At 35.5% G+C, this 20,176-nt stretch overlaps 1 protein-coding gene across 4 annotated transcripts in view; it reads right to left on the minus strand.

The window, feature by feature from the left end:
* The window catches only part of ATG5 (autophagy related 5), a 120,694-nt gene that overhangs the window by 91,225 nt on the left and 9,293 nt on the right, over positions 1 to 20,176 (minus strand). For 3 of the 4 annotated variants that reach the window (XM_036024534.1, XM_028509566.2, XM_036024532.1), the window contains exons 3-4: positions 14,313 to 14,440; positions 5,992 to 6,070 (exon numbers count right to left, since the gene is read on the minus strand). In XM_036024534.1, coding sequence (XP_035880427.1) covers positions 5,992 to 6,070; positions 14,313 to 14,440 — 207 coding nt within the window. The remainder of the gene's footprint in view (positions 1 to 5,991; positions 6,071 to 14,312; positions 14,441 to 20,176) is intronic. The other variant, XM_036024533.1, reaches the window with a different exon arrangement.

A 20,176-nucleotide genomic window follows, 5' to 3' on the forward strand; every position in this document is an offset into this window, starting at 1 on the left:
AACCATTACTTTATTTGTTTTTAAAGATTTTATTTATTTTTTTAGAGAGAGGGAAAGGGAGGAAGAGAGGGAGAGAAACATCAATGTGTGGTTGCCTCTCATATGTGTCCCGTCCCCCACAGGGAACTTAGCCTGCAACCCAGGCATGTGCCCTGACTGGGAATTGAACTGGCAACCTTTTGGTTCACAGGCCAGCACTCAATCCACTGAGCTACACCAGCCAGGCAGTAACCATTACTTTATAATTGAGATATAGTTCATACACAATTCACTTAAAATCCACCATTTGAAAGAGTACAAGTCAGCGGTTTTTCATACATCTATAAGGTTATGCAAGCACCACTACCTAACTGCATGTTTTCATCACTCTAGAAATCTTGTATCTGTAAGCAGTCACTCCCCATTCCGCCCTCTCTCCTGCCCCTGAAAACCACGAATATACTTTCTGTTTCTACAGATTTGCATATTCTGAACATTTCATATATAAATCACATAATACGCAGCCTTTTGTGTCTGCTTTCTTTCTCTCAGCATGATGTTTCAAGGTTCTTCTATGTTATACTATGTATCAATAATGCATTCCTTTTCATGGTCAAGTTATATTCCATTGCATGAATTCACATTTTATTTATACCTTCATCAGCTGCTGAACATTTGGGCTGCTTCCACTTTCTGGCTATTATGAGTAACACCACTATGAACATCATGTACCTGTTTTGGGGTTGACATATTTTCAATTCCCTTGGGTATATAACTGTGAGTGCAATTAGTGGGTCATATGGCAAGTCCACATTTAATCATCTGAAGAACGGACAGACTGTTCTCCAAAGTGGCTGCATCATTCCATTCCCCACAGGAACATGAACATGAGAATACCAATCAGTCCACACCAACTGTCCAACTTTTGACTGTAGCCATCTCATTGGGTGTGTAGGAGTGACTTACTAGAGTCACTCTTTGCTTTTCCCTAATGACTGATGATGCTGAGCATCTTTTCATGGCCTACTAGTCACTTATGTGTCTTCTTTGGAGAAATGTCTACTTAAATCCCATTTTTTACTGAGATCAGGAATGAAAATGGGATATTGCTACAGATCCTGCCATCATTTAAAGAATAAATGCCAAACTTTATGCCAGCAAGTTTGAGAAACGAACCAATAAAATTCAACTTACTAAAACTGACATAAGTAGCAGATACAAATAGCCCCATAATGTATAAAGAAGATGGATTTCTACTTAAAAACAACTTTTTCACAAAGTAAAATTTCTTGTCTAGTTTCATTGGTGAATTATAAATCCCTCCTTTGGAGAAATGTCTATATAAAGCCCATTTTTAATTGGGTTATTTACCTTTTTATATTGAATTCAGAGTTTTTTTGTATACCTTGGATACTAGATCCTTATTAGATATGAGTTTACCAATATTTTCGCCTATTCAATGGGTTGTATTTTCACTTCCTTTGTGGCATGAATGTTTTCCACTTTGATGAAGTCCAATTTACCTATTTTTTGTTTGGTTGTTTGTGCTTTAAGTGTCATACCTAAGAAATCACTGCCTAATCAAAGATCACAAAATTTACTCCTATTTTCTTTTAACTTCAGTGCTTAGATTCCTACTCATTTTTTTGTAGGTGTCAATTTCATTCTTTTGCATGTGGATATCCAACTGACCCAGCACCATCTGTTAAAAAAAAACTGTTCTTCCCTTCACTAAATTGTCTTGACACCCACCAAAAAAATAAATAAATAAATAAATAAATAATCAACTGCCCATAAATGTATGTGTTTATATCTGGACTCACACCTATAGTCTTAATCTATGTGTCTACCCTTATGCCAGTACGACACAGTTTTGTTTACTGCAGCTTTGAAACCAAGAAATGTGAGTGTAATCATTGTTTCTTAATATTTTTTTTAGTTCATTCTCTCTTTTTCTCCTTCCAGGACTCCAATTACATGTATGTATGTAGACTGCTTGATATTATCCTAGAGGTCACTGGGAATATGTCCCCCCCATTTTCTTTTCTCAGTTCTTCACATTAGATAATTTCTATGGAACTGTCTTCAAGTTCACAGAGCCTTTCTTGTGCCACCTCTAGTTCACTGTTAAGTCCATCAAGTGAATTTTCCATTTCAGATATCATTCTTTTCAGTTCTATAATTTCATGATATTTTAAGTCACTGAGTTTTTAATAGTTGCTTTAATTCATTTTTGCAAATTCTAAATGTGGGTTATCTTAAGAGTCAGTTTATATTAGCAGCATTTCTTCCCCCAATATGGTTCAAGTTTTCCTGCTTATTTACATTCTAGTAATAGTTGATTGTTTGCTGGACATATAAATACTGTCTTTCTTGTTGAGTTCTTTTCTGCCTGGTCTCTCTCCATGACCCTAAAAAGCGTAACTTTTGACTCTATTAGGGCAGATTCTGAGCAATCTTTATTCTATAATAGGAGTTGGCCAACTTTTTTGATAAAGGGCTAAACAGTAACTGTGTTAGACATGTGGGCTATAGAGTATCTACACCAAGTGCTCAACTCCGCAGTTGTAGCCAAAAAGCAACATATAAACAACTTACCATGGATGGCTGAACTTCAGTACAACTTATATTTATGGTCACTAGAATTTACATTCCATATAATTCTTATGTGTCACAAGAAATTATTCTTTTGATTTTTTTTCAGCCATTAAAAAATATAAAATTATCCTTAGGTCATGGGCCATACAAAAACAGCCAGGGGGCAGGGTCACAATTTGCCAACACTGCTCTTTACTCCTACAGCAAGTCCTTTCTGGTGTCTCAGATAAATCCCCAATATGTTAACCATGTTTCTCTCTACTGTGGATGGGCTGGGATCCAACATCTCCAGGCATCCTGGGATTTGTCCCACTCTTAATCCCCTAACTTGTACTCTGCACTGGTCCTTGAGGAATACCACTCATGCATGAGAAGCCCAGCCCTCAGCCAAGTACTCTTGGGAAACCCACACTTATACATCTGTTCCCTCTTCTCCAATACCTTGTCTAGCAAGTCCTACTGGCTTCAGGAGCCCAGAACTCCAATCTCTGCATCCTCAGATCAAAAAACTTCTATACCCTGGTTGAGTCCGACTCCCCATGACATAGCCAGGAACTGCCCGTAAGTTCCACTGGGCTAAATGTGGGGCTCATCTTGTTTGTTCCCTTTCTCTCTAATGTCCAGTGCCTGAAACAGTTCTACTTCATATATTTTGTCCAGTTTTAAAGCTGTTTATCGCTGGGAAAAAAATCCAATCCAGTTACCTGTCATAGCTGAATGCAGCCATTAACCTCAATAAGTATCTGATGATTAAATTAATGACTTAAACAAACCATATTACATAAAATTTTAAGTACATGTGACTATCCATGATCTTCACCTCCTAGATTGTGGGTAGGACCTGTGACTTGAATTTACCAGAAGAATGCGGTAAAGGTCATATATCACTTCTGTGATTAAGTCACATATAAAACTCCAGTCTTGCTACCAGACTAGCTCTAGGGACTCTTTTTGTTGACCCAATGGACTAAACTCAAATGTTGGGAAAGTCTACATGGCAAGCAACTATAAGCAGTCTTTAGGTGCTGAGTACAGCCTCTAACTGACAGTCAACAAGAGCTGGCTCCCAGTCCTACGTTCACAATGAATTTTGCCGGCAAACTGAGTGAGCTTGGAAACAGATCCTCAAATCTCCAGGCAAGAATGTAGCCCAGGCAACAACTTGTAGTCCTGTGAGATCCAAAGCAGAAGATCTAGGTAAGTCTCACCCATAGAAACTGTGAGATAATGTTTATTGTCTTAAACTGCTACATGTGTGGTGATCTGTCACACAGCAATAGGTAACAATATCATACACTATTGAAAGATACTATAAAACAGCCACCAACATTCAGAACCAAGAAGTACTGGTATCAGAAGCATAGGAGAGACTATGAAATGTACTCAAGAACACAGGAAGCTATCTCAGACCACAAATCTCATCAAAAAATTCTTTCAAGAAAAATAAAACTGTAAAGCTCATGGTAGCAGATACATGTTTTCCAAAATTCTAATTTTCACTTAAAAGTTCAAATTTTGTCAATGGCAACAAATACTGTCAGTTATGTTCCTGGCAATGTGAGGCTCACTTTGTTTATTTTCAAGAAACTGTCTGATAAATACCCAAGTCTAAATAACCACAGTTTGTCTATCAGTCACCCTTTTAAATAAAAATTGGTATTTCATGAAAAAAGTAGCTTGTTCAGCTTGCAACTCAAAGAAGGGCCCAAGTGTTTTTCCTTAGAAAACCACAATGTTTGGCATACAGCAAGTGTTTTATGTGTACTTCCAATAGGAGATTAAAAATACATGTACTTAAAAGTCAAGATTAATAATAAATTGGTAATCTGGACTGCTTCAGCCAGCAGAGTCGGCGTGTGGCAGTGGAGAACACTATGGTTTGGTGCACTGCCTTGCTCTGGGCTAAGGTGCCAACAGTTTTACCCACCAGTACTTTTACAGATTGGTATAAATGTAAATGGAGTGGAAAGGGCTAACAACATCTTAATATTATTAAGGAAATAGTTTTGACTAGATTTTGGAAACTCCCATGGGTCCACAATGCCCTTTCAGAACCATTACATTACACCAACCCTAACAATTCTGAGACTTTCCTATCATTATTGCAACCCATCTACTCATTCAACCAATAATTATGGAGGGCTTAGTATGTAGTGTGAGGTAGGTATGTACCCTAAAGTGTCTGAGTGTCTCTGTGGCACTCCCTCATATATCCCAAGCTCCTAGAACAGTGCCTGCATAGCAGACTCTCAATATCTGTTGAATGAATGAATAAGTAAGTAGCCATGATATATTTTAACATAAATTTCAAAGTCTTTTAGAGTGTATTCCACACATACACACAAATTATTGGCATTATTTTTCAACAGTGGGAAAGGCTTGTTAGGAAATATGGGACCTCTACTCTTATTATGCTTGCAGTAGTTTTATCTTCATGCCATTCTGAACTTAATTAGGTTCACAGACATGAGTTTCACTTTGCATGGTACCATGGAAAGCAAAACTCATGTATATCAGAACTACGTCCTCACTCTACAGTTCTTTGGTAACTAAAATCCTTGGTAACATGTTACTATGCAAAGCACATTAATGCAAATAATAGAGAAATAAATTCTAATGACCCACAAATTCAATTTCAGAAGATGGGAAGGAAAACAACTCAAAAATGAGTGAGCCTCCTTTGGGAAGTAACTATGAATGTGTCCCTATGGAAAGCAAATCAAGCATTTAAATGACTTTTCAGATTCTTAACATGCCTCTTTCCCATTATCCACCGCCATTTCAGAATCAGTGCCTATTAATCAAATAATGGAGGTGGTTCAATCCTTCAGAGGTGTTTGTGAATTCTGGAAGGGTGGAAGGGAGTGGAGAATCAGGGTGGTTTGGAGGAAAGAGGGACCAGCACTTTATAAATGAGATAAAATTAGGTTACAATAAATCTAGTCTGGTCTCTTTAAAACTAGAAGAACTAAAATTTCTCAAAACAGAATTAGATCAATTATTTAGATTTCTGTGCCCTAACTTTTGTCTCAACTCAATCAAAAAGGACTTACAATTAACCAGTTTCAAGTTTTCTCCTGCCCTACTTCCACATCCACATCTACTATGAGGGTTTTGTTCTTCCTATTTGAGATTTATTTTTCAAATGAATATAAATATCCCAAAATATTATAAATTTTAAAGGGCATTTGGCTCTAACAAGAAAAGGTATTATACATTAAATGTTTAAATGGTTCTGCCAAGGGTTAGGAAGAAGTGGAAAGGTATTTTATAGATAAACACTAATGGCAATTTAGCAATTAAAATGTGCCATAAGAAAAGTAATAAACAGATTCACTTAAAAAAAATTCTATTCTAAGTCTACTTACTAAGTACCACAAGTGGGACAAATGGGAAATGCTATTTAAACTATACCTTAAAATGTACTGTGATGTTCCAAGGAAGAGCTGAACTTGATGCAAGAAGATCAAATAGCAAACCAATTGGATAATGCCTAAAAATGAAAGAGTATATTTTAAGAAAGAATAAATACTTAAAGTTATAACTACAACTCAAAAATAAATTTCCAGCACGTTTTAACATCAAGTATCAGGGGACTTAAACCACATATTACAGAAAGGTGACATTTTACACCATTTCTTGCCTGGACTGATATGGTATAATATTCAGGCATCAGGTGGTTTTTCTTCTAATCATTTCATTCCCCAGGGAAGCCTCAATGTACATCAGGAGACTGTGCTAAGGCATCTTTTATCAGCCATGGGCACTGTTATGTTATACTACTGTAATACCTAATTATCATCCTAGCATTCACACTGGGCAATCAGTTTCTTAAAGCTTATTTAAATGTATTTTCAATTTTTAAAACAACTTAAAATTTTAGAAATTTTAGGAATTGAAAAGAACAGCTAAAAGAACATGCAATTGCCTACTTTGTGGTTATCACTATAATATCAACATCATAGCATATAAATTTCCAATCTTCTACTTATGCATACATATCTAAATATAGATTAGGCTTTTCCTTTCCAAACTGCTATATTCTGGTTTTTTTCATATAACAATAAGTCAAAATTGTCCAAAATTACTGAATAATTGATTCTGGAATTTGGAACCTAATTCCAAAATTAAAAAAAAATTGGGGGGTCCTAACTGGCATGGCTCAGTGGCTTGGGTATCACCCCGCAAACCAGGTCACTGATTCAATTCCTGGTCAGGGCATATGCTTGGCATGCGGGCCAGATCCCTAGCTGGGGGCATGTGAGAGGCAGCTGATGACACTGGACATGTGACCACACATCAGTGTTTCTCTGCCTCTCATTCTCTCTCCCTTCCTCTCTCTCTAAAGTAAATAAATAAATGGAACTTCTTAAATAAGAGGTTTCCTAATATAACCCTTGCTCAGTGAAGAAAATTATTTAGCAATAAGAAAAATAATACAAACCTTGAAAATTTCAATGGACAAACCTTATTTTTAAATCACCCTTTTAAAGAATCTAAAGCAGCTTAATCAGTAAATCAGAATTAAATTATAATCCTAACAAAGGCAAAGAGAGGACTGCTTGGTGTTGTGTGCAGTCAGTCCCGTTGTTTCCCATGCATCAGTGAGTTACTCCTAGATTCAAGAACTAAAACATTTGAAAATACATCTCACTTCCCTCAAAATGAGTGACCCAATACGTTCTCTCACCAAGATTCAAATGTTGGCTAACACTATTTGTTTGCTTATGTCTACATAATATAGTTCTGGAAAAGTCATCAGTCATTAGAGATTATACATTTATTTAGAATGTATTTAGGATGAATGCCCTGCTAGTAAAATAAAACAGCGGGTAGCTTTAGTCACGTGAGTTGTATTTCTTAATAACCCTTAAACTTCTATTTGAAAGTCAGTATCTACTGCAAATCTTTCATAAATAGAAATGAATACTGAAGGAAATTTTGGACTACCTAAATATTAATAGGATGTTTCCCTTCAGGATATTCTGATACCAGAGAAAACTGGCCTCAATCAAAACCTAAAAATAAAAATAAGTAAAAAACAAAAATATTGCACTAGAGACAAGTTATAGATTCTATCCAATTCTGGTTCCTCTCTCTGAACTCTTAAAATTGTATAAGCTCTACATAATGCTTTGTACCTTTACAAAAGAGACCTTGCTTAGTCTTCATTTTTTTTAAAGATTGTTCTTCTTACGTATCCACAACTAAGTTAAGAATGAATGTGGCTATATTTAAGCTAATAGAGCATACTGCTTTCCAAATTCTACACAGTTCCACACATATAATTATAGAATCCCTTTAGCAAATTAAGAAGTAGACCTATTGGAGAGATTCACCAGTGATCCCATAAAATGGCTAGCAGTCCACTGTTGTGCATTCTCTGTCATTCCGGATGAAACTGCATGCATATTCTAAAGTTAAATAAAATACTATTTAAAAGCAATTGATAATGTCCTATTAAAATCAAATAAAATTTTTAGAATAAATAATAAGTATTTGGATCAGAATAACAAGTTAATGTAAAACGACTCATAATCATTAATTATTTTTTTACCTTCAACATTAAAAACATGATTATAGGTGCACAGAATGTGAACAAAGTGGATAATAAACAGCAGTGAGTGTGTAAATCAGAAATGTGAACCCTCAGTATGACATGAAGATCCAATGGACCCAATTTTAGGTTCCAAATTTTTTTTTCTGAGATTTATTTTAGGTTTGATACTTTGTAACTTTCATTCTTTCTTAAAAGATCTTCCAAAAATCACAGAGAAAACTCACTCAAAACAACAACAACAACAACAAAAATACTCCATCTAGTAATTTCCATATGGATCCACTGGATCCTTTTATAAATCTAAGATATATTATGGGATCTTGGTGATCTTGTTTTTTCCCTCTATCTCGAAACATTTTGCTATTTCATCATTCTTGGAATTATTTCATCACTACCTAACAATTATTCCCAACTGTGCTAAAAAAGACTAGCATAGTAAGAATTTGGAAGAATGACATGCCCAGAAGGATGATACAACAATGCATCCTTTTTCCATTTTCTTACTGTGTCACCTAAAATATCACATCATAAAAATTTTTTAAAAGGATGCAGACCCAATCTTTGCAGTCTGCTTTTAGCTATCATTAATACAGCAGAAAATTCAAAATGTTGTATTTCCCACCTATAATAGGAAAGAGAAGAAAACTGAGAGAAAGATGTCACACGATTAGATAAAGATTCACGTAGAGATAGCCATACTTTAGACTTTCATGACAATGGTAAAACCAATCATTTCAGTGAAATCTCAAGACTATGAGTCTTTAGATGATGATATACTAGATAAATTTTATAGAACTCAAGAACTAATGAATAAATAATATATTTTTAAAGACATATGGCATTTTTACCCACTTAGTCATTCAACAGAGAGGTCTAACTGAATGTACAACAACTAGTGAGCAATTAGTTGCATTCAAAGGATGTTGCCCATTTCAGGTATATATAATCAAAAACCAAAAAAATAAGAAATGAAAATATAAATCTGTTGTATTTAAATGCTTATTAAAATTTCTAATAAAGTTGTTATACATTATTCCTTTATTCTTACTGCTCTGAGTTATTTAAAATAATGACAAATAGATACTAAGGATTAGGGTAGAAATTTAAATATTATGGTTTCTATTTAAATACATATAGAATATTATTAAAGAAGCACTCTAAAACATAAAAACTTAGGAGTAAAATAATTATTTACTTGTTTCTATTGTCAAATTACATCGCTCATGTGTGGTTCAATGTGGATGTTTATGTCAGAATGATTTTGATGCGAAGACACTAACTCCGAAGAAAAATACTATCTTAATTAACTGGTTCTAAGTTCGCTTGTTTCTAAAGAACCTATTAATATGCAGGAACATCTCTAAAAGAAAACGGGCAAAAATTAAAATTACTGAATGTTTCTTATACTGTAAAATCTGATTTATACCAAAGATTTCAAAATTCCTAATTTGCACATCTCCTCTAAACAGATATTCTAGAGAGTTTTTTCAGGAGGGTCCTAACCCACAACATAGAAACCACATAAGCCATAATAACTAAAAGTAAAACATAATATAGCCATTTCGCTGTTAGGTTGTTACTCCTGCCAACATAAGCTGAATTTAATAGCAAAGGAAGTGGTAAGGATCTGACCCTGGAATACACCCCAGAAGAGGATCCAACTAGCTAAAGGTTTGATCTATTGCCCTAAAAAATTGATTGCACCAGAATACTAGTGTCATGTCTATTTTCACATTTTATTCATTTTCTTTTCTCTTCCTTAAATTGCTCTAGTCTTTTCTAAATTCAGTTCTCAAAATGAATATTTTCATTTTTCTTTGCATAATATTGTTTCTCTTTACCCCTTTCGTTGGTGCCAGAATACGGGGTCCAGCAGAAGTAAGGCTTGCTTGAGTGTGGTTGGCAGGGTATGTGAATGTCTTCCATGAGATGGACAGCAATTTGAACATTTCACCTAAAATGCCATATGGCATACTTGAGTGTGGTATTATGTTACTGAGTTACATGCTTAAGATTTGTAATAAAAAGGGGCATTATTTGTGCCAGACCCTGCACACATATACAACTGGCACACAGCATAGTAATAGTGGATATGGTCTGAGGTCAGCCCAAGGGTGGCCATTCTACACACCTGCAGTCAGAGAGCAAACCAGTTTGCTAAGGTCACCACTGAAAAGAATCTTCCCCATATACTAGAAGACTATTGTCCCATTCCATTTCACTGAAATGCATCTTACTCCTAAGTTTGCTACAGGTTTAACTGAAATGTAAACCAAAGTAAGTTAATAATTATAATTTGTTTCTCCTTACCCCACCTATGGTACAAACAACTGTAGACTAGCACTGTGTTACACCTTTCTCTTTTTAAAAAAAGATTTATTTTTAGAGAGGAGGGGAGGGAGGGAGAGAGAGAGGGACAGAAACACTGATGTGAGAGACTAACTCGATCAGTTGCTTCTTGCACGCCCCCAACTGGGGACCAGGTCCACAACCCAGGCATGTGCCCTGACTGGGAGCCGAACCAGAGACCTTTCAGTTTGTGGGACAATGCCCAACCCACTGAGCCACACCAGTCAGGGCAGTTTCACATCTTTCCAAACCTGTTCTTATGTACAAAATAGTACAAAAATAACCAATAACCAAGGGACCACTACATGTAAAAAACACTAAGTAAGCCACATTTCAAAAATCTAGTTTACAGAATAATTTTTTAAATTCTAAAAATTTATAACCTTAGAAAAACAGTTAGAACAAAAAGAGAAGAGACTGCACAGTATTTATGATGAAGATGCTGAAGTTATTGTATTAAAATTTACTTTTGAAATCATACAGTACAGTATTAATTCTGCATCATTGTTATGTCTATTTAGAATAAACATAATTATTTGGCTCTTTTTTAAAAATTTAAAAAGTAGTTTCAAGTTCTTTCAACACGTCCTGAAAATAAGTCAATTTACACACATAATATTCTATTAAAGATACTTGCTTTATAGTTCACAAAAGAAGCTAGAAAAGCTTAGAAAAAATAATTAGAAAACTTAGGAAAAGTTTTGTACCTGAAGGCTTAAGATCTAAACCAATTATTAGGGTATACTACCAAAGTATTCTTTAGAAAAGTCAAGAACTGTTCTCTTAAAATAAGTCTAATATAAAAGTAACAAATTTTGAACACAGAAATTATGGTAACAAGAAACTTTACTCTTTAAAATGCAATGTTAGAGCACCCTCTGCTGTCTAATCAACTCAAATCACCCTAAAAAAAAAAAAAAAGAAATCCTTACATTTGACTTAGTTCAGTACTTTCCATTTCCCAGATAATTTAAAAAAGTTAAATAGACAAAAGACTGTAGAAGATAAAGCACTAATCAAATAAAATCTCCTTGGAATCTCTCTACAAATCAACGATATATTACATATTTGTTACAAGTATGACAATGCTCTTAAACGTTTTTCTGTTCTAACACAGAAAATTAACATAAGCAACTAGAAGGAAAATACAGAATTGGAGAAAAACAAGAACTCACAAATAGAATATCAGCAGGTGTAGTGGAAGGAGTTCTGAACTAAGACTCTCAAAATATGGTCCTGCTTATTTATTTGAACAAGTTGTTTTATTTATTTTAGCCTCAGTTTTCTCAGTAAAAGAGACTAATTCACTCCTTGAGCAAACACTGACTTAGCATCTCTTACATGCTACCGCTCAAGGCACAAAGCCCCACGTTAAGCATCTCATGCAGATATTTAAACAATTATAACAATAAATACAAAAAGGAGAAGGAATTAAAGAGGGAGAAGGAATATCAGTACATGCTCTTCCTTCTTTTTTTTTTAATGAATTGTCTAAGTTGGTGTTTGATTTCCTTTCTCACTGGAATTTATTTGAAACTGCAAAGAATCTAGCATAAGAAAGATGCTATCATCCTACTCAAATAAAAGCTCCTTAACTCATTTAGATATTGTATGGTCTCAAAAGCCCAAGTCCTACAAGGCTTCAACAGTAGCTGCTACACGATTATCCTATCCTATGAGGCCTACTGCTTAATTAAACACCAAGTAGATAGTGTACTTCCAGGGAGACACTTCTTTTTAACATTTGTAGAAAATTACTATTGTTGGGATCAAGACAGCCCAGATGTCCTGTATTACATTCATGCCTCTGAAGTTATTTGTTCCTTAAATATATGGAGTACCTAACAACACTAAAGGAAAGTTGTATCCAAAGCCATTATATACAATGAGCTTATTAATAAGTCATAACTATACAAGTGATATGCATAAAAAGTCAACACCCCTAAAATGAAGATCCCAGCATAATTACTTTCATACAAGCTCTCTAAAAAGGAAAATAATTTCACTCTTTAATGAAAGACATTCAAAGGGATACATACTGACAAAGTAGGAACGTGATATATGTAAGTCAAAAATATTACTCTGTAGAAACAGGGGTCACAGGTACAATACAAATCATATCAAATACAAAAAACAGCCTCCAAACAGGACAGATTAAAAGAGCAGCTGGATAACTTAACAATCATTTACTATAAAAGCTAAATTGAGGTTTCCCGTCTTTTCCAGATTTTCTCAATTGGGGGTGGTTTTGCACCCCACACAAAACACTTACTATCACTACTAGAAGGAATGTTTACTAGTGCTAGTGGATAGAGGCCAGGGCTGCTGCTGAAAACCCTACAATACACAAGACAGCCCTCCCACAACAAAAATATCCAGATCAAAATACCAATAGGGTCCTTGTTAAGAAACCCTGCTTTCCAATAACAAAGCGTGGTGTCAGTCACACGGATTCTTACAATAATCTATAACTAATACACATAAATCAATAATTACAATATCCAACTATAACAGATCTGTCAAGAGTACAGCTATATCCGACTGCTACTCGCCCACAATCTTTCCCCTCCTTCCTTTCCCACTGCTCTTTCTGATCCTTACTCCTCTTACACTTCTTTTAAGACACCTTCCCATTCCAAAACCTCCAATTCTTATGAGAAATAGACAGGGAAACACTTAATTATCTTGCCTAGGGCTAGAGTCTTGAGTCAAATATATAATCATGAAGCTCAGTATTGCTTCGATTTAAATATTAAAAAGAACCTTGTCATCCCTTTCTAGAACCACCTCGAAAGGGTAGAGAGGTGACCCGTAACTCAGTACAAAACATCATCCTGTATATTTCTGAACCATTATGAAAAACTTGCTTGCTCATCAGCACAAGATGAGTTCCCAAAGTTCCCTCCTTGTTTCTAAGTAATCCTTGGATTCAGCTGCACTGATTAAACACCTAATAGCTTCCTCTTATTTAAGCATCTTTTAAAACTCATTGTAATACTCCCAGATTCAGAGAGCAAGTTCATTTTAACCTATTTCTACTTTTCATGTTTCATTTAAATTTTGATTCAGTCCGTATCTATATGGCAGCATCTCAACACACAGCAGCATGTCTTGAAACTTATTTTCATGTTCTTTTCTCTGTAATTTCTCCAGTTTCATTAAATACTTTTGGAAGCACAATGAACAAAACTTCCAATAATAGAGGAGGTGCAAAATACATCATCTATACATGGATAAACCCAGATTTAGGATTTATTTTCAATACATTTCTGTAAAATAATGTAATATCAAAATTATTTTCACACGAAAAGGAAACCAAAGTATTTAACTACTAAACCAAGGCTAGGTAAGAGGTGCATGCATATGGCACAGAGATCAACTCGACGTGGCCATCAGTTTGCAAGATGCCACTGACAGTGATCCCATGTACACAAAGGTCTGTGAAGAGTTTGGAGACAGAAACAAACTGAAGAGTGCCACAGAGTGGCTGTTCATAAAGCGGTTTTAAACACACTTTCCAAACTGCCCCCATAAACATGCATATTATTATGCTATATAAAAATACATTGAAAATACACAAATCTGTCCAGTCTCCCATGCATCCAAATAGAAGGCAGAAGCATTTTCAACAAAAAAATCTAGTAATAGTTTAAAATTTATTGGAAAAAAGATAAATAAAAATAAAAATAAAACAGTTGAAAATTTACTATATTATATGAGCAAGACCAGTGGTTTCTTTATAGAACTTTTAAAAAATTGCAGGGCACTATACCTTCTTAAGGTTAGCATATACTCAATGCTTAGTAATGCAGAAGAATTCACTCACCATTTCAGTGGTGTGCCTTCATATTCAAACCATATCTCACTAATGTCTTCTTGTCTCATAACCTTCTGAAAGTGCTTTTTCACTTTGTCAGTTACCAACGTCAAATAACTTACTCTTGGCAAAAGCAACTGAAATGAAAATTTGCAAAACCATATTTATTTACTATGTAAAAATATATATACACTAAATAGGTTTTTGAATTTTAAGGAAAAACAATCATGTTCTTTGCATTATTTTGAATTTTCCATACAAAGTCAACTGCTTTTTATAGAAAATCAAAGGCTGCTAAAGGTTTGAGATGTTTTAAAACTTCTTATGAGATCATTACTTTAAGTCCAGCTTATAGAATAAATGCCTAGAATAAACAATACAAATCTAAGTACATGCTTTCCATAGTAATTTTCTCCAAGTAAAGAACAATGTAACCTGATGTCATACTATTTAGGACTTACTATTTCTACTAAATGTAACTTAAAAATATGATTCACCTGAGTTAATAAAACTGTTCTGAGAAGATAATCAATTCAGTCCTTACATACAGCTTGACTGACTGATCAGGACTTCTCAACTGGTCTCTCATGTTTTGATAATTTACCGTGTATTAAATTAGTTGCAACAAAGAATACCAAGATAAAGACATAATCTTTCCTCCCCCATATGAAGCTAAAATAGAGGTAAAAAAAAAAGAGTATTTTTATAAGTACTTACAAAAATACTCATGGCAGCACAAGATCTTTAAAAGTCAAATAGAAATTTTCATTTGATGAACAACAGGGGCCCCCTGTGGTACCAGGAATAAAAGAATGGCATGTTGAGGAACAGCATTTGAGGAATGTTCTGGCAGTTGCACATAAAAGACTAAAAGAAGATTATAGACAGGAAATCTGTTAAGGAAATATTACATGAAGAGATGGAAAAGGAATGGAGAAGTGGGGAAGGTCTGGAAAGCAGAACAGATTAATGAAGAAATCAAAGAGATATTTAAAATGGCTTCTGAGCTACACATGTAAATCTTTAACGTAAAGAAAATGCTCAAGGTATAATACTGGTAGTCTGGTGATCCTGTCACTGTCAACTAACTCACTCAGTCCTGTCCTTACAAAGGCCAGGCCTTGGAATTTGGAAAGAAAAGTCCGGGAAGGAAGGCTGGGCTGGGTAAAGCCTCAACTGGGTTACTGTGAAGGCTGTCACTGTTTTCCCCCAAGTAAAGGTACTTAGAAAGGAAACGTAAGAGAGCACTGTGGAAAACTGGTTAGGAGATAAAAGGAGAAACCTGGTGAGAATTCATGTCTTTTCCTCCTTTGCAGTAGTCAATCTAGCCATTTCTAAGCTTCTGGGTTTTTTGTTTCATTTTGTTTGTTTGTTTGTTTGTTTTGCTGGTAAAATTGTTTTGATGCTCTTTTTCAGCTGCTTTTGTGAGTTTAACTCTGCCTCATTTGTCATGCTGCTTATGCAAGGTTATGTCTTTGACCAATAAATCAAGGAGAACCACTGGCTTGGGGAATATATACAGAGAAGTATTCTGGTTAAAAGAAGTGTTATTTAATCACTGAAGCTCAAGACAACAGGCTTCAAGCAGGTAAGAGAACAGGACGGTGATCCAAGGGGCTGCAGAGAACAAGGGTGTAGGAGGCATGCTCACATATGGAATAAACAGAACTAATACTATGAACAAGCTGTTGGACAGTATTGTGGATTCAACAGTACGAAGGTCCCTTTTACAAACAACTAGAATGTGATTAGAAAGAAAAGAAAAAGGGAACTAACACTAGTGTAAGAAAAAGCACTAGTAATTTTATAGGAAGCATTATCACCACTCTTATATCAGCTTAACTTTCTGACATTACATTCTATTACATAAATGGCAAAGAAAAGATTCATTAGAGTCAGAAAACAACAGCATCAAATACTGATGTAACATAGACAGTCTCTAAGAAATTAAAGCACATGGTAAATTGGCCATTTTAAAAAAATAAATACATACAATCTACCAGTTGAGCAAGTTCTATAAGTCTAGAACTTTAACTTAAAGTATCTGTTGGGCCCTTAATAATAAAAACAATAATAATCTGCAGAGAATGAGGTTAATCTATGGAGGTCATAAGAAGGAAGACACACTAGGACTAATGAGCATGGACATCAGCTCCTGATTTCGGAGAGCGCTGTACTACATGCCTAAAGTTTCATCAAAGTTGCTGAAAAATTCACAAATGATTTTCATGAAACAAAAGCTTCTTTATAATACGGAAATGAGGAACATTAGAATGAGTGCTCCATTAAGACAGACATATTTGTGTTTTGCTCGCTGCTACATTCCCAAAGCACCCAGTAAGTATTCACTGAATGAATCAGAGATGCCAAAGAAAGTGCAACAAAAGGCCAAAAATGACAGTTAATAAAGAATGCCCCTCTGTAACATTCTGTAGTTGAAACCTTCTGTTTCGAACTGGCCTATGGGAGTAGTCTGTAACTGATATAAATACCTATAGCAACTCTAAGAAATAACTCAAAGATTTAAGAATGACTATATTAGATACAATTTATCTAGTAAATGTTAAATAAAGTATCTAATAAATATTGAAACAGGTAAAAATGAAAAGAAAATAACAGCAAAAAGACGTCTCCCTGCCTTATACATCCAGACTGTACCACTCGTTTTTCTCAGTTGTATCTCATTAGTTTACTTTAAGTTCTTGTTTTTAATCCTGGTATACCTAGCATAAAATTTACCATTTTAACCATTTTTAAGTGTACAGTTCAGTGGCAGCAAATACATTCACACTGTTGTGCAACCATCACCACCATCCATCCCCAGAACTTTCCATCATCTCAAATTCTGTACATAGAAACAATAATTCTCCCATTTTTATCTTCCCCCAGCCCTTGGTAATCACTTTTCTACTTTCTGTCTTTTGACTTTGACTATTCCAGTTACCTCATATAACTGGATCATAAAAATATTTGTCCTTTTGTGCCTGGCTTATTTCATTTCTATTAAAGTCTTCAAGATTCTTTAAGTCCTTTTAGTATAAAAAGGATTAACCCCCTCTGGGGATACTGTCAACTATTTGGAATCTAGAGTTCTCTTACTCTTCCTTTAGCACTTGTCAAATACTCAGTGACTATACCACAAATTGATTCATTTTCTTCTATATAACTTATAAGGAGAATATATGTCTTATCTAGTTATATAAGTTATTTATGTTTATGAAAAACATGCCTGTAATATTTGTTCATGCTAAATCTTACTTTTGTTTAACAATTTTCATTATAAAATTAGAAATTTACATATTTAGAACAAAAATAGAATTAAAATATACTAGAATTCTGTTCCATTTCAATGTGTGAGGCATCATGCCAAGCAATAAGGATAGAGTACTGCATAAAACAGAAAGTTCTTCTTCTCATGGAGCTTACAGGCTAGTGAGGAAAACAGTAAAACTAAATATAAAATGTGATAAATTCAAGGAGGAAGTAAAGAATGTTCTAAGAACAAGCGGCAAAGGAATATAACCTAATCTAGGGCCTCAGGAAAGGCCTTGATAGGAAGTCTATTTTGAGGCAACAGTTGAAAAGGCAAACAAGAGTAAACCACACATGGATGGCGTGGGTGTCTGGGCATAAGCAGGGGTGAGACAGACTGCTGCTCCCTTGCTCCAGACAGAGAAACTGCAAAAAGGCATGCACTGAATACAAAAAGGCAGGCTGGCACATGTGAGGAACCGTAAGTTGTTAAGTACGACAGGAAAGTAGAGGGTTGGGACAGAATGGTGCTAAAGAAGCGAAAGACCAAATTATGAAGAACCTTGTAAGCTACATTAAGGACCCTAAAGATGATGAAAAGGCATTAAAGGTTTTAAGCAGGCATGTAACAAGATCAGATGGGTGTTTTGAAAAGATTATACCAACTGCAGACTAGACAATGGAAAGGAGACAGATTGAAACCAGAAAAATCAGTCAGCACTTATGCCATCCATCAAATTTTTAAATGGTGGTATGAAGTAGGCTGGTAGCAATGGGAGGGAGTAAAAGAATTAGGTAACTCTGAGAGATATTTCAGATAAAAAAATCAGATGGACCAAGTCACTGATCGAATGACAGGGATATGGGAAAAGGAAGATTCAAAGGATGAGTTGCACATTGATTACCAGTAGGACTAGTTAACTGGCCAGATGATAGGTCTACTTGCCAAAACAGGAAGGAAATATGGCAGATAACCAGGTTGTCTGGGGGTAAAGATGATGAGCCCAGTTTCAAACACTCTCACACTGAATTCCTTCAAGACATCTAAGTGAGAATATTCACCAGGCATATAGATCTAGAGCTCAGAAGTAAAAATCCTGGGAGTTGTCACACAAAAATGCTCAAGGCATAAAAGTGGGTAAGAGGTCTAGAAGGAAAAAGTGAAACAAAAAATAATACAGGCAAAGCGCTGAAGAATGCCAACAATGAGGAACAAGCCAAGGAGGGAAACATGGCAAAGAAGACCACACACACACACACACACACACACGCACACACACGACCCAGAAAGGAAGAAGCAAAACCAGAATATTAGACACTGAGCAAGAGAGAACAGTACCACAAAATGGGAGAAAACTGTCAATAATTCATTCAAGCAAATGAAAATTCAAAAACAGACTCTAGGTTTGGCAAAAAAGACATCATTAGTGACTTTGGCAAGAACATTCTGTTGTAGTAGTAGTCAAAAGGTAATCCCAGTGAAGTAAATGGTGGGAGGTGAGAAGGAGACAATGAATACAGACTACCTTTTAAAAGTGTGGCTGTGAAGGGAAAGCAAGAGGTTGAAAGAGGATGGTCAACTGGGATGAATTTAGATAATAGGAAGGATTTAAGATCATATAAATGCTGAAAAGAAGCAGCCAATAAATAAAAGTTGAAAGTAAAATAAACAGAGATGGCGGCAGCGGAGACTATTGGAACCACCAGCTCCCTGAAAAGGCAAGAGAAGGGATCCAGAAAACAGGTGGAAGACAGGCCTTGCCTAGGAGGGAGGACATGGCCACTGAAACAGGAGAGGAGAAGTAAACATATGTGAGTGCAAACAGGATTTGCAGAGTTGGTGGCAGAAAATTAAGGGAGGTCCTATCACAGGCTTTCTATTTTCTTTGTGAAGTAGGGAGTGAGGTCACCTGTTAAGGGTGAAAGATGGTATCGGGGCTCAGAGAATAGTTATAAAGGAGAACAGAGACACCTGACTAAGGAAACATAAGAGGACTGCTGGGTAATGTTTAGGGTCCACTCAGATTGATGGTCACATCTCTGACTGTGTGATTTCCTCTGGTAACAAGTCACAAAATATGAATCTAAGTTAGTAAGTATGTTTTCACACTAGGTAATCTAAATGAAAAGCAACCATTTAAATGAATACAACAGAAACAAAAAAACTGAAAAGCTGTCTAGTTTGTATCAAATTTCCTTCCTAATATTACCTGTCAAACAGTTCATAATACTTAATGATAGGATGGGGTGTCAAACTCATTTTCACCAGGGGCCACATCAGCCTTGCAGTTGCCTTCAAAGGGCCAAATGCAATGTTAGGACTGTAGAAACGTAACTACTGAACAGTTAAACAAGAGCTCAGCGCTGCCGCCACATAGAAAGAAGGTTCCTGACCAGAAAAAATCAAGGTGGAGGGCCAGATTTGACCCCGGGCCTTGTGTTTGCCACCTGTGTAAGAGGATGTAGGTTGAAAGATTTATGCCGAGACAACAAATCAAAATGCAGAAATAAGCAGAAAATTAACATTAATATGATTTTCCAGCCCTGGCCAGGTAACTCAGTTGATTGGAGCACCATCCCGAACACCAAAAGGTTGAGGTTTCAATCCCCAGTCAGGGTGC

This window comes from Phyllostomus discolor, chromosome 4 (assembly GCF_004126475.2).
Source record: "Phyllostomus discolor isolate MPI-MPIP mPhyDis1 chromosome 4, mPhyDis1.pri.v3, whole genome shotgun sequence".
In the NCBI taxonomy this organism is placed as follows: Eukaryota; Metazoa; Chordata; class Mammalia; order Chiroptera; family Phyllostomidae; genus Phyllostomus; species Phyllostomus discolor.